The sequence below is a fragment of the Hyperolius riggenbachi genome, chromosome 8, assembly GCF_040937935.1.
Source record: "Hyperolius riggenbachi isolate aHypRig1 chromosome 8, aHypRig1.pri, whole genome shotgun sequence".
NCBI lineage: Eukaryota > Metazoa > Chordata > Amphibia > Anura > Hyperoliidae > Hyperolius > Hyperolius riggenbachi.
In genome coordinates this window covers 2,839,810-2,853,401 of record NC_090653.1, presented here as the reverse complement: position 1 = coordinate 2,853,401, position 13,592 = coordinate 2,839,810, and the positions used below count along the sequence as shown (strand labels likewise).

Here is a 13,592-nt window from a genome sequence, read left to right as displayed (position 1 = left end):
GAGAGCAAACGCTGCAGCCCGATCCCCGAGAGCAAACGCTGCAGCCCGATCCCCGAGAGCAACCGCTGCAGCCCGATCCCCGAGAGCAACCGCTGCAGCCCGATCCCCGAGAGCAAACGCTGCAGCCCGATCCCCGAGATCAAATGCTACAACCTGATCCCGATCCCCGAGAGCAAACGCTGCAGCCCGATCCCTGAGAGCAAACGCTGCAGGCCGATCCCCGAGAGCAAACACTGCAGCTGAACCACCCTCATTGAGTTTCTCTGCCATATCGCTGTGCCAATCATTGGTGATCGGCAAGCACTAAAGTGCTGCTAGTGCTAGTGGGTCCCAGGCCTAACTGATAACTGCCATGCTTAACTGATAACTTCCAGGCCTGACATGCATTCATGCCAGTTATGTGCCCTTCCTTTCTCATGTTCCTAAATCAAAATCAATGAAATCAAAGTATTGCAGAGTTATAACGTTGATTTTTCTGTGGTCTCGAGTTGTTCCTGTGAGGCCGTCTCTGTGCCACTGTAGTAGACAACATTTCTGAATCTTTCTGATCTGACATCTTTCAGTGCTAAGATCTACTGCCAGCCAAACGCCTTACTCCTCGTTTCCCGATCTGTGGAGTGTCTTGTCTCCCCCTCCGCTGTCCATTGTCCAATCCTATCTTCCATTCACAAGTCCTCCTGGTGGATACATGAGAGATTTTCCATCAGATCCGAGAGAAGCTGATGTTTCCTCCAACAATTCTGACAAGATTTAATTAGCGCTTCCCTTTTTTTATATCAGCTTTGTTGCCTCTCTGACACTTCCAGAAACACAGGAAGGAGGACCGGCACCGCTCAAATGTATCAATATCTCTTTATTGAAGTTAAAAAGGCAGCAGTTCTACGTGGCACTCCCCAGGGGGCACTGGGGCATTTTGGACCAGGGCACGCTCCGACCGTTGGCATATCGGTGCTGCCTCCCTTCTACAACTGTCTCTGACACTTCCAGACATCTCCGGATCTGTTCAAACCCACTTTAAAGCGGAATATAACCCTGCATTTCAACTTTGCTCTAAAACATTATTTACAGCATATTATATGCAACCAGCATTTTTTTTTTTACTAGACCAGCATTGGAAGGGTTAAACACAGACGTTTCAAGTTCCGTGGAGAGAACTGCAGAAGTTCAGATTGTTACATTGTATTTAGTTAGATGTATCTATTGATAAACAGTTACACACTCTTTGGCAGTCCTCCAAGCTCCTTCTCAGTGAGAGGTGAGTCACATTCAACACTTAGATACATGTATGTAAACAAAATGTATCTATTTCAGGTTCAGATGCGTCTGCAGAAATCTCAAGGAACTTTAAAGCCCTGTGTAACCCTTCCAATGCTGGTCTAGTAAAAAAAAAAAATGCTGGTTGCATATAATATACTGTAAATAATGTTTTAGAGCAAAGTTGAAATGCAGGGTTATATTGTGCTTTAAGAATTAATGTTGTGTAACAATAGTCCTTTTATTAATAATCAGAGCTTTGTGCTGGTTAATAGTAGAGGTGTACCGAACGGTTCGCCGGCGAACGGTTCCAGGCGAACATTGGGGGTTCGCGTTCGCCTGCGCCAGGCGAACTTTTCCGGAAGTTCGATTCGCCCCATAATGCACTATGAGGGTCAACTTTGACCCTCTGCATCACAGTCAGCAGGCACATTGTAGCCATTCAGGCTACAGTAAGCCCTGGAGCCCCACCCCCCCTTATATAAGGCAGCCTCCGGCGGCCATTACAGTCACTCGTGTGCCTGCTAGAGAGAGGAAAGGGACAGCTGCTGCAGACTTTTTCTCTTAGGGACAGATTAGTTAGGTTCTAGGCTGCTTTGCTTGTTCCTGACTGATTAATATTGCTTTTAAAGCACCCAGCAACAGCTCTTTTCAGAGCTCAACCTGTACATTTTTTTTTCTGACACTTTTGTTGCATGCACAGCCTTGCTAATTGATAGTGTGTGTGCCACTAGTGCCAGCAGCCCAGCACATTCAGTGACTGACTGCCTGTGTGTGTGACAGGGAGCTGCACATTGTACTACCCAGTACTGCATATACCCCAGTACCTGTTGTGTTTACTTAACCCACCTCATCACTGCATATACCTAGCGTTGTGTTGAGTGAGAACCCACCTCACTGCATCTTAAGTACCTTTACTGTATACTGTTCAGTGAACCCAGCTCACTGCATCTAACTACCCAGTACCTGTTGTGTTTACTTAACCCACCTCATCACTGCATATACCTAGCGTTGTGTTGAGTGAACCCAGCTCACTGCATCTAACTACCTGTTGTGTTGAGTGTGAACCCACCTGGCCACCTCACTGCATCTAACTACCTGTTGTGTTGAGTGAGAACCCACCTCACTGCATCTTAAGTACCTTTACTGTTGAGTGAACCCAGCTCACTGCATCTAACTACCCAGTACCTGTTGTGTTTACTTAACCCACCTCATCACTGCATATACCTAGCCTGTGTTGAGTGAACCCAGCTCACTGCATCTAATTACCTGTTGTGTTGAGTGTGAACCCACCTGGCCACCTCACTGCATCTAACTACCTGTTGTGTTGAGTGAGAACCCACCTCACTGCATCTTAAGTACCTTTACTGTTGAGTGAACCCAGCTCACTGCATCTAACTACCCAGTACCTGTTGTGTTTACTTAACCCACCTCATCACTGCATATACCTGGCCTTGTGTTGAGTGAACCCAGCTCACTGCATCTAACTACCTGTTGTGTTGAGTGTGAACCCACCTGGCCACCTCACTGCATCTAACTACCTGTTGTGTTGAGTGAGAACCCACCTCACTGCATCTTAAGTACCTTTACTGTTGAGTGAACCCAGCTCACTGCATCTAACTACCCAGTACCTGTTGTGTTTACTTAACCCACCTCATCACTGCATATACCTAGCCTGTGTTGAGTGAACCCAGCTCACTGCATCTAATTACCTGTTGTGTTGAGTGTGAACCCACCTGGCCACCTCACTGCATCTAACTACCTGTTGTGTTGAGTGAGAACCCACCTCACTGCATCTTAAGTACCTTTACTGTTGAGTGAACCCAGCTCACTGCATCTAACTACCCAGTACCTGTTGTGTTTACTTAACCCACCTCATCACTGCATATACCTGGCCTTGTGTTGAGTGAACCCAGCTCACTGCATCTAACTACCTGTTGTGTTGAGTGTGAACCCACCTGGCCACCTCACTGCATCTAACTACCTGTTGTGTTGAGTAAGAACCCACCTCACTGCATCTTAAGTACCTTTACTGTTGAGTGAACCCAGCTCACTGCATCTAACTACCCAGTACCTGTTGTGTTTACTTAACCCACCTCATCACTGCATATACCTGGCCTTGTGTTGAGTGAACCCAGCTCACTGCATCTAACTACCTGTTGTGTTGAGTGTGAACCCACCTGGCCACCTCACTGCATCTAACTACCTGTTGTGTTGAGTGAGAACCCACCTCACTGCATCTTAAGTACCTTTACTGTTGAGTGAACCCAGCTCACTGCATCTAACTACCCAGTACCTGTTGTGTTTACTTAACCCACCTCATCACTGCATATACCTAGCGTTGTGTTGAGTGAGAACCCACCTCACTGCATCTTAAGTACCTTTACTGTATACTGTTGAGTGAACCCAGCTCACTGCATCTAACTACCCAGTACCTGTTGTGTTTACTTAACCCACCTCATCACTGCATATACCTGGCCTTGTGTTGAGTGAACCCAGCTCACTGCATCTAACTACCTGTTGTGTTGAGTGTGAACCCACCTGGCCACCTCACTGCATCTAACTACCTGTTGTGTTGAGTGAGAACCCACCTCACTGCATCTTAAGTACCTTTACTGTTGAGTGAACCCAGCTCACTGCATCTAACTACCCAGTACCTGTTGTGTTTACTTAACCCACCTCATCACTGCATATACCTAGCGTTGTGTTGAGTGAGAACCCACCTCACTGCATCTTAAGTACCTTTACTGTATACTGTTCAGTGAACCCAGCTCACTGCATCTAACTACCCAGTACCTGTTGTGTTTACTTAACCCACCTCATCACTGCATATACCTGGCCTTGTGTTGAGTGAACCCAGCTCACTGCATCTAACTACCTGTTGTGTTGAGTGTGAACCCACCTGGCCACCTCACTGCATCTAACTACCTGTTGTGTTGAGTGAGAACCCACCTCACTGCATCTTAAGTACCTTTACTGTTGAGTGAACCCAGCTCACTGCATCTAACTACCCAGTACCTGTTGTGTTTACTTAACCCACCTCATCACTGCATATACCTAGCGTTGTGTTGAGTGAGAACCCACCTCACTGCATCTTAAGTACCTTTACTGTATACTGTTCAGTGAACCCAGCTCACTGCATCTAACTACCCAGTACCTGTTGTGTTTACTTAACCCACCTCATCACTGCATATACCTGGCCTTGTGTTGAGTGAACCCAGCTCACTGCATCTAACTACCTGTTGTGTTGAGTGTGAACCCACCTGGCCACCTCACTGCATCTAACTACCTGTTGTGTTGAGTGAGAACCCACCTCACTGCATCTTAAGTACCTTTACTGTTGAGTGAACCCAGCTCACTGCATCTAACTACCTGTTGTGTTGAGTGTGAACCCACCTGGCCACCTCACTGCATCTAACTACCTGTTGTGTTGAGTGAGAACCCACCTCACTGCATATAGCTAGCATACCCCCGAGATGGACAAAATGGACAAACCAGGTAGAGGAAGAGGTAGAGGCAGACCCAGAGGAAGGCCACCAGGCACCGGCAGGTCTGTGGCTGTGCGAGGTGGTGTTGCTGTGATTTCATGCGGACCTGCCCCAAAATACAGTGCTCAGAAGAAGGCACGTGCCATCACTTCCCAAAATCGTGAGGAGGTGATTGAGTATTTAACACAGAACACCTCATCTCCCGCAGCCACCAGCGCTACAACAAGCACCACATCCGCTGCATTTGACACTTCGCAGGAGTTATTTGGTGGTGGTGGTGAAATCACTGATTCCCAGCCACTACTGCAACAACAACAAGAAGGCGCAGGTACACCACCTCATACGTCTGAGTTAGGTGGCGATAGTATGGACGTAACGTGTGTGGATGGGGATGATGGTGGACCACCTGAAGTTGGTGCACTTGAGGAGGTGTCTGAGGAAAGCGCAGCTAGCCAGGAGGATTATGATGACGATTATACGGATACCACATATGTTCCCGGTAGAGGAGATGACCAGGGGGACAGTTCAGAGGAGGAGTCAGAGAGGAGTAGGAGGAGACGACTCCATGATAGAAGCAGAGGTAGCTCGTCCTCAGAAACAGCTGGGGGCAGTGTCCGGTGCCATGTATCGCCAGCTATGGCCAGGGAGCACACATGCCCTTCAATGTCAGCTGCTGCTGATGCCACCGTAGCGCCATCACCCCAGGGGGGCTCAGCGGTTTGGAAATTTTTTCACGTGTGTGTCTCAGATCGGAGCAAAACCATCTGTTGTCTCTGCCAGCAAAAATTGAGCCGTGGAAAGGCCAACTCTCACGTAGGGACAAGTGCCTTACGAAGGCACCTGGAGAGAAGGCACAAACAGCTATGGCAAGAACACCTGAGTAAAAGCAGCACTCCTCAAAAGACAAGCCAAACTCCTTCTCCTCTTCCTCCTTCAGGTGCATCGTCTTCATCCACCTTCTCCCTTGCACCTTCACAGCCACCCTCCTCCACACCGCCTCTTCCCTTCAGCGGTTCCTTCTCCTCTGCCCACAGCAGTACCCAGCTGTCCGTGAAGGAAGTATTTGAGCGGAAGAAGCAAATGTCTGCCAGTCACCCTCTTGCCCGGCGTCTGACAGCTGGCGTGGCGGAACTATTAGCTCGCCAGCTATTACCATACAAGCTGGTGGAGTCGGAAGCTTTCCGTAAGTTTGTGGCCATTGGTACACCGCAGTGGAAGATACCAGGCCGCAATTATTTTTCTCAAAAGGCCATACCCAAACTGTACCGTGCAGTTGAGAGGCAAGTGGTGTCATCTCTGGCACACAGCGTTGGGTCAAGGGTCCACCTGACCACGGATGCCTGGTCTGCCAAGCACGGGCAGGGCCACTACATTACATACACAGCCCATTGGGTCAACCTGGTGACCGATGGCAGCAAGCAGGGAGTACGTGGCTGCGCACAGGACCGACTTGTCACACCTCCACGGCTTGCAGGCAGGCCGCCAGCCACCTCCTCTCCACCTGCTATCACCGCTTCGCTGTCGTCATCCTCCTCCTCCTCCTTGGCTGGTGCCGCCATCTCCTCCCCAGCTACACAGCCCCAGCACCCCAGGGCCTATGCTGCATGCCAGGTGCGACGGTGTCATGCAGTGTTAGACATGTCTTCTCTGAAAGCGGAGAGTCACACTGGAGCAGCTCTCCTGGCTGCTCTTAACAAACAGGTGGAGCAATGGCTGACCCCGCACAAGCTTGAGATCGGCAACGTGGTGTGTGACAACGGCAGCAATCTCATTGCTGCGTTGAATTTGGGAAAGCTGACACACATACCCTGCATGGCACATGTGCTTAATCTGGTCGTGCAAAGATTTGTGTCCAAGTACCCAGGCTTAGAGGACGTCCTGAAGCAGGCCAGGAAGTTGTGTGGGCATTTCAGGCGCTCTTACAAGGCCATGGCACGCTTTGCAGAGATTCAGCGTAGAAACAACTTGCCGGTGAGACGCCTGATTTGCGATAGCCCGACTCGCTGGAATTCCACCCTGCTGATGTTCTCTCGCCTGCTAGACCAGGAGAAAGCCGTCACCCACTACCTGTATCATTACAGTACAAGGACACAATCTGGGAGGATGGGGATGTTGTGGCCCAACAACTGGACACTGATGCGAAATGCATGCAGGGTCATGGAGCCCTTTGAGGAGGTGACCAAACTGGTGAGTCGCGATGAGGGCACCATCAGCGACTTGATCCCCTACGCCTACTTCCTGGAGCGTGCCGTGCGTAGAGTGGTGGATACAGCTGTGGAGGAGCGTGAACAAGAAGAGTTAGGGCAGCAGGATTCATTGGAGCCATTTACACACGAACCCGATGTTTCCACAACACCGGCGGCAGCACAGAGGGGGGAGGAGGAGGAAGTAGAGGAGTCGTGTGGGGAAGGAGAGGAGTCAGACTCTGATGATGGTGATGATGAGGAATGTGTTTCTGTGGAGGAGGAAGAGGCGGCGGAAGGAGAACAACCACGGCAGCCATCACAGGGGGCTTGTGCTGCTCCACGTTCCCGTGGTATTGTTCGTGGCTGGGGGGAGGAAGAGGAGTTGCGTCCCGTCACTGAGGAAGAGCAAGAGGAGATGGAGAGTACCTCTGCATCCAGCTTTGTGCAGATGTCCTCTTTCATGTTGTCCAGCCTGTTGAGGGACCCCCGTATCAAAAAACTCAAGGGGAATGACCTGTACTGGGTGGCCACGCTACTAGACCCTCGGTACAGGCACAAAGTGGCGGACCTCTTACCAACTCAACAAAAGGCGGAAAGGATGCAGCACTTGCAGAACAAGCTGTCGATGATGCTTTACAATGCGTTTAAGGGTGATGTGGCTGCACAACGCAATCAAGGTACCACTGGCAGTAACCCTCCTCCTCCCAAGTCCACGCAGGCAAGAACAGGACGCTCCAGCGATCTCAGGGTGATGTCGGACATGCGGACGTTCTTTAGTCCAACTCCTCGGCATAGTCCTTCCGGATCCACCCTCCACCAACGCCTGGACCGGCAGGTAGCCGACTACCTGGCCTTGAGTGTGGATGTAGACTCTGCGAAAAGCGACGATGAACCCTTGGACTACTGGTTGCACAGGCTTGACCTGTGGCCAGAGCTGTCCCAATTTGCCATACAACTTCTCTCTTGCCCTGCCGCAAGCGTCCTGTCAGAAAGGACCTTCAGTGCAGCTGGAGGCATAGTTACTGAGAAGAGAAGTCGCCTAAGTCACGACAGTGTTCAGTACCTGACCTTTATCAAAATGAATGAGGAATGGATCACGGAGGGCTACTGCACGACCGAAGACTAAGTCAGTCCACTCCCCACACACAGCATCTCTGCCTGCAGGCCGCTTGACTGCCTTCTCCGCCACTACCAACAGGGTCCAGGACTCTAGGCGGATTCCTGAATTTTTAAGGCCGCTGCTAGCAGCGGCCGCTACACTAATTTTTCTGGTGCGTGTACATGTACCCATCCCCCTTCGTGATCATTACCTTGCCGCGGTGAAGGGGCTTGCGCATCACAATGAAGCAATGACCGCCGGCTATTTGAGTGTCTCAGGTGGGGGTGGCACACAAAAGATATTAAGGTCGTTGCTCCATTGTGGTCAGACCAAATTTGATCAGCTGGAAAGTCACTGTTCTGTCATTCAGCTACATCAGCCGGGCAAGCATATGGGCTGAAAAGCCACCATCACCTGCACTCTCGTCACGGTGCGCACCAGTCCAGCACGGCCGTCACTACACAAACGGCTGTTTGCAGTCACTGCATACCTTTCACTGCATCTGTGACTGCACATTATACCTGGCAGTCAGTGCATAACTTGCACTTGAATGGATACACTTTCAAACAATTTAAAAATACAACCATCTAAACATTCAAACAATTTAAAAATATAACCATCTATCATTTTCAAAAAATTTAAAAAAAGGGCAAAAAAACTTGCCCTCCGTAAAACATTCTTGGCAAATGCTTTCGACTTGGTTTGTCTTCCGCTGGCTCAAGGGTCCATCTGACCACAGATGCCTGGTCTGCAAAGCACGGTCAGGGCAGCTACAGCATGGGTCTCAGCAGGCTCCCACTTCGGGCCGCAATCCAACCTGCATTCCCCGCGGTGACAATGGCAGACTTGCCCTCCATAACGGATTCCCGTTAAAGGATTTAAAGTTAATTCATTTCAATTAGGGCCGCAAAAGGTCCTCCTGAGTCCTGTATTGTTATTTTTGGTCACTACCTCGGGGCGGGCGTGCATGCCTACCTGCTGCCCTCTTTGGATGTGTAGTGGTAGCCGTTTCTCAGGCTCCAACTCCGGAACGCAATACAAGAGGGAGCTCGTCCTCAGAATCAGCTGGGGGCAGTGTCCGGCGCCATGTATCGCCAGCTATGGCCAGGGAGCACACATGCCCTTCAACGTCAGCTGCTGCTGATGCCACCGTAGCGCCATCACCCCAGGGGGGCTCAGCGGTTTGGAAATTTTTTCACATGTGTGTCTCAGATCGGAGCAAAGCCATCTGTTGTCTCTGCCAGCAAAAATTGAGCCGTGGAAAGGCCAACTGTCACGTAGGGACAAGTGCTTTACGAAGGCACCTGGAGAGAAGGCACAAACAGCTATGGCAAGAACACCTGAGGAAAAGAAGCACCCCTCAAAAGACAAGCAGCGGAGAATAACCGTGGCAGCCGTCACAGGGGGCTTCTGCTGCTCCACGTTCCCATGGTATTGTTCGTGGCTGGGGGGAGGAAGAATGGATACACTTTTAAACAATTTAAAAATACAACCATCTAAACTTTCAAACAATTTAAAAATACAACCATCTAAACTTTCAAACAATTTAAAAATACAACCATCTAAACTTTCAAACAATTTAAAAATACAACCATCTATCTTTTTCAAAAAATTTAAAAAAGGGCAAAAAAAATTGCCCTCCGTAAAACATTCTTGGCAAATGCTTTCGACTTGGTTTGTCTTCCGCTGGCTCAAGGGTCCATCTGACCACAGATGCCTGGTCTGCAAAGCACGGTCAGGGCAGCTACAGCATGGGTCTCAGCAGGCTCCCACTTCGGGCCGCAATCCAACCTGCATTCCCCGCGGTCACAATGGCAGACTTGCCCTCCATATGATTCTCGTGACAGGAGATCTTTTGGATTGCCAACCATATACTAATTTCCTGCCATAACTGGTTCTCGTTAAAGGATTTAAAGTACATTCATTTCAAATACACAGCAGGGCCTCGAAAGTCCTACTCCTGTATTGTTATTTTTGGTCACTACCTCGGGGCGTGCGGGCGTGCATGCCTGCCTGCTGCCCTCCTTGGATGTGTAGTGGTAGCCGTTGCTCAGGCTCCACACCGGATTCAAACCCTCATTCCCCGGCCATTACCTGGGGTCACAATGCCAGACTTGCCCGCCTCCATAGGATTCTCATTGTAGCGGTACTGAACAAGTACACAGCAAGTAGAAAATGTAATTTAAAAACAAAACATAAGCTTTTTAACAATGCCATGGAAAGTTGATAAGGCAGTCACACATTACCTGACATCACTGAGTGAGGAAGAGCAATCACGCCATGTTGCGCAGTAGTCCAGCATGGCCGTCACTACACAAACAGCTGTTTGCGGTGCGTTACACAGTGAGTTTGGTGTGTCAGTGTGAAGCAGTACTCTAATTACACTCCCTGTTTGATGTATACACATGCAAGATGTTTGAAAGCACGTTAGGCCTGCAATTTAGCATTCAATGTGATTTCTGCCCTTAAAATGCTGCTTTGCGTCACATCCAGATTTTTCACCGGGACTTTTGGCATGTATCCCACTCCGCCATGCCCCCCTCCAGGTGTTAGACCCCTTGAAACATCTTTTCCATCACTTTTGTGGCCAGCATAATTTTTTCTATTTTTCAAAGTTCGCCTCCCCATTGAAGTCTATTGCGGTTCGCGAACTTTTCCGCGAACCGAACCTTCCGCGGAAGTTCGCGAACCCGGTTCGCGAACCGAAAATCGGAGGTTCGCGACATCTCTAGTTAATAGTTCCTGGAAGGCTTGGAGAATATTCAGAACTCTTCGGAGATCTGAAGACATTACTTTGTTTATCAAGAATAGTGGATGATCATTATCTCTTATATTCGGCTATGTCATAGCAATGACTTCAGTGCAGATATCACAGCTACTAATCTGCCGCTTCCTGAATGCAGAGACGCTGCCGCGCTTCCTGTGTCAGGGAAAAAATGGCCATCGTTTCCTGAGATTCTCCTGCTTCCAATGTTACCTGATAGGGGTACAAACTGACACTTACTGTCAGGAAGTTGCTACAAACTGACACCAGCCCCCAGAGAGTTGTCATGCTGGAACCTCAGACACGTTATGTACCCTACACACTGCTCAGCCTTTCACTGAATGTCCTCGGATACCCCCGCCTGGAGGATAACTGTCAGCTCTAGGGCTCACCTGTGCTCAGCAGGCATTTAGTGCAGGAGGCAGCCTTAACCTCTCCTAATAGCTCTGCTGCTAGGAGAGTGTGAAGGGGCTCTCATCAGGATAGGCATAACTGTGTTATCATAGCTCCAAACTTTATACTGTAAACATTATAAAGGGAATCTAATAGAACATTCAGGGGTCATGAGGGATTTTCTAGGTGTTCAGAATTCCATGTTCAGTTCTGTTTTCATCTCATCCCGCATCATGCTCAGAACCGTTTTTAGGCAGATGCCTGTGGCGACAGTTGCTTGTGGAGCACTAAGGAGTTGGTCTTAGCAAAGTGTGCTTTATGGAATTCTTATACACCACTGCTAGTAATTACATTAAGACAGATCAATGCTAATGTTACATGTGAAAAAGGGATACTGTGCACCTGCATCGTGCCGTCCGGATTATCCCCTGGTCACCTCTCCCTTCCACACCGCCACAACTCCGACATATACAGGTTTGACACCTTTCTTTGATGCATGTCAAGGCTGATCATTTTTGTCTAAGGAACGGAATAAAACTTTTGGAACTGTTATGATACAGGTGCACAGTATCCCTTTTTCACATGTACTATATATGGTTTGGTGCTCTGCACAAAAATACTTGCTGCACAGTTCATAACTCCTCCTGCATGTCCTACTGAGGTTGTTGGAACAATATTTAAAGGTGTAGGTATTGCAAGTTGCATGTAAGGCAAAGCACCCTTTAAAGCAAGGCCTTCAAAAATCCCCCAGTTGAAGCACATGAGTGCCAGATCTTAAGTTTTCTGCTATTGTACTCAATGCTAATGTTAACACCTAAATCTGCACTACTGAGTAACATAACAAATGTTGCCTGAAAAGCAGAGCAATGAATGGCAGGTGCTCCTCCTCTGATCATTATGCTGGAAATTATATTTCAATAGTAATGCTGCGCTCTCCAGACCTGTAATAGAAACAAGCTCCACATAGGGTAATATTGTTCGGTTTATGCACATTGATATTCCACCTCTTCCACGTCACCCGTGTCTTGTGCTCCCCAGGTGTCACTTCCAATTCATTTCCTCACCCCCTCTCACTAAATGCTCACCAGATTTAAACCACCTCAGCTGGTCAGGTGGATCTTAAGCAGAGTGCTGAAACAGCCAACTTGAACTTATTTCTGCAAAGGAAAAAATTCTCCACATAGGGTAATACACAGTGCAGTTTCTAGGCTAAAATGCACCCAGGGCGAGGGTGTAAAAATTGCGCCCCCCCCCCCCGAAGCAAGGTATGGGTGCCCGCAGTGTAGGTTAGCCAGGTCTAGTTGCACTCAGTATAGATTCCCCCAGAATAGGTACCCCAGTATAGGTAGCCAGCTATAGGTCCCCCAGTATAGGTAGCCAGGCATAGGTGAGCCAGTATAGTTGCCTCCGGTATAGGTTAGCCAGGTAGGTGCCCCCAGTATAGGTTAGATAGGTAGCTGCCACCCAGTTTAGGTTAGATAGGTAGGTGCCCCCAGTATAGGTTAGATTAGGTAGGTGCCCCCCAGGATAGGTTAGATAGGTAGCTGCCCCAGTATAGGTTAGGTAGGTGCCCCCCATGATGGAGGGGGGAGCCGCAGCTACGGGGAGGGCAGCCCGCCCTCTCCCTCCCTTCCTTTCCCCGGGCCGCCCTCCGTGCGATCCTCCCTCGGAGTGCAGAGTAATGCAGCAGGGAAGCGCTATGCAGAACTACTCACCTCGCTGGCTCCAATCGCTGCTCTCTCACCGCCAGTCTCCTCTCTGCCTACACGCTGATACACACACACGCTGCTTTGCAGCGTGTGTGTGTATCAGCGTGTAGGCAGAGAGGAGACTGGCGGCGAGAGAGCAGCGCTTGGAACCAGGGAGGTGAGTAGTTTTGCATAGCGCTTCCCTGCTGCATTACTCTGCACTCCGAGGGAGGATCGCACGGAGGGCGGCCCGGGGAAAGGAAGGGAGGGAGAGGGCGGGCTGCCCTCCCCGTAGCTGCGGCTCCCCCCTCCATCACAGCGCCCCCCTCCCAGCAGCGCCCCGGGCGGCGGCACGCCCCGCACGGCCGTAGAAACGGCCATGGTACTAATACAGTTCAGAATATGAAATGCTTGAAACTGCAGACACTGTGTCTCCCCTTTAAAGAGAACCAGAGATGAAGCACCCTCTTGTATTTTACCTTATAAATCAGTGGGAACATGACAGTAAACACCTAATCTGCTCTTTGTTTCATTGTTCTCTGTGTAATTTGCCTGTTATCACCTCTGATAAGAATCACAGACTGAGCAGTCGGCCTGGCTTTGCTACAGAAAAATTATAGCTGAGACTGTGTTCATTGGTGTCTTTTCAAGTCCAAGCCTGCCCCCTGCTGGCTCTACTCAGGAATCATTACAGCTGAGTCATTGTAGCAAAGCCAGATT

At 49.5% G+C, this 13,592-nt stretch overlaps 1 protein-coding gene across 1 annotated transcript in view; it reads right to left on the bottom strand.

Annotated features, from left to right (window-relative positions):
- Positions 1 to 414: 414 nt before the first annotated feature.
- The window catches only part of LOC137528425 (E3 ubiquitin/ISG15 ligase TRIM25-like), a 37,418-nt gene continuing 24,240 nt past the window's right edge, over positions 415 to 13,592 (bottom strand). Inside the window, exon 2 of the mRNA XM_068249713.1 lies at positions 415 to 422. Within this exon, the coding sequence (XP_068105814.1) occupies positions 415 to 422 (8 nt within the window). The remainder of the gene's footprint in view (positions 423 to 13,592) is intronic.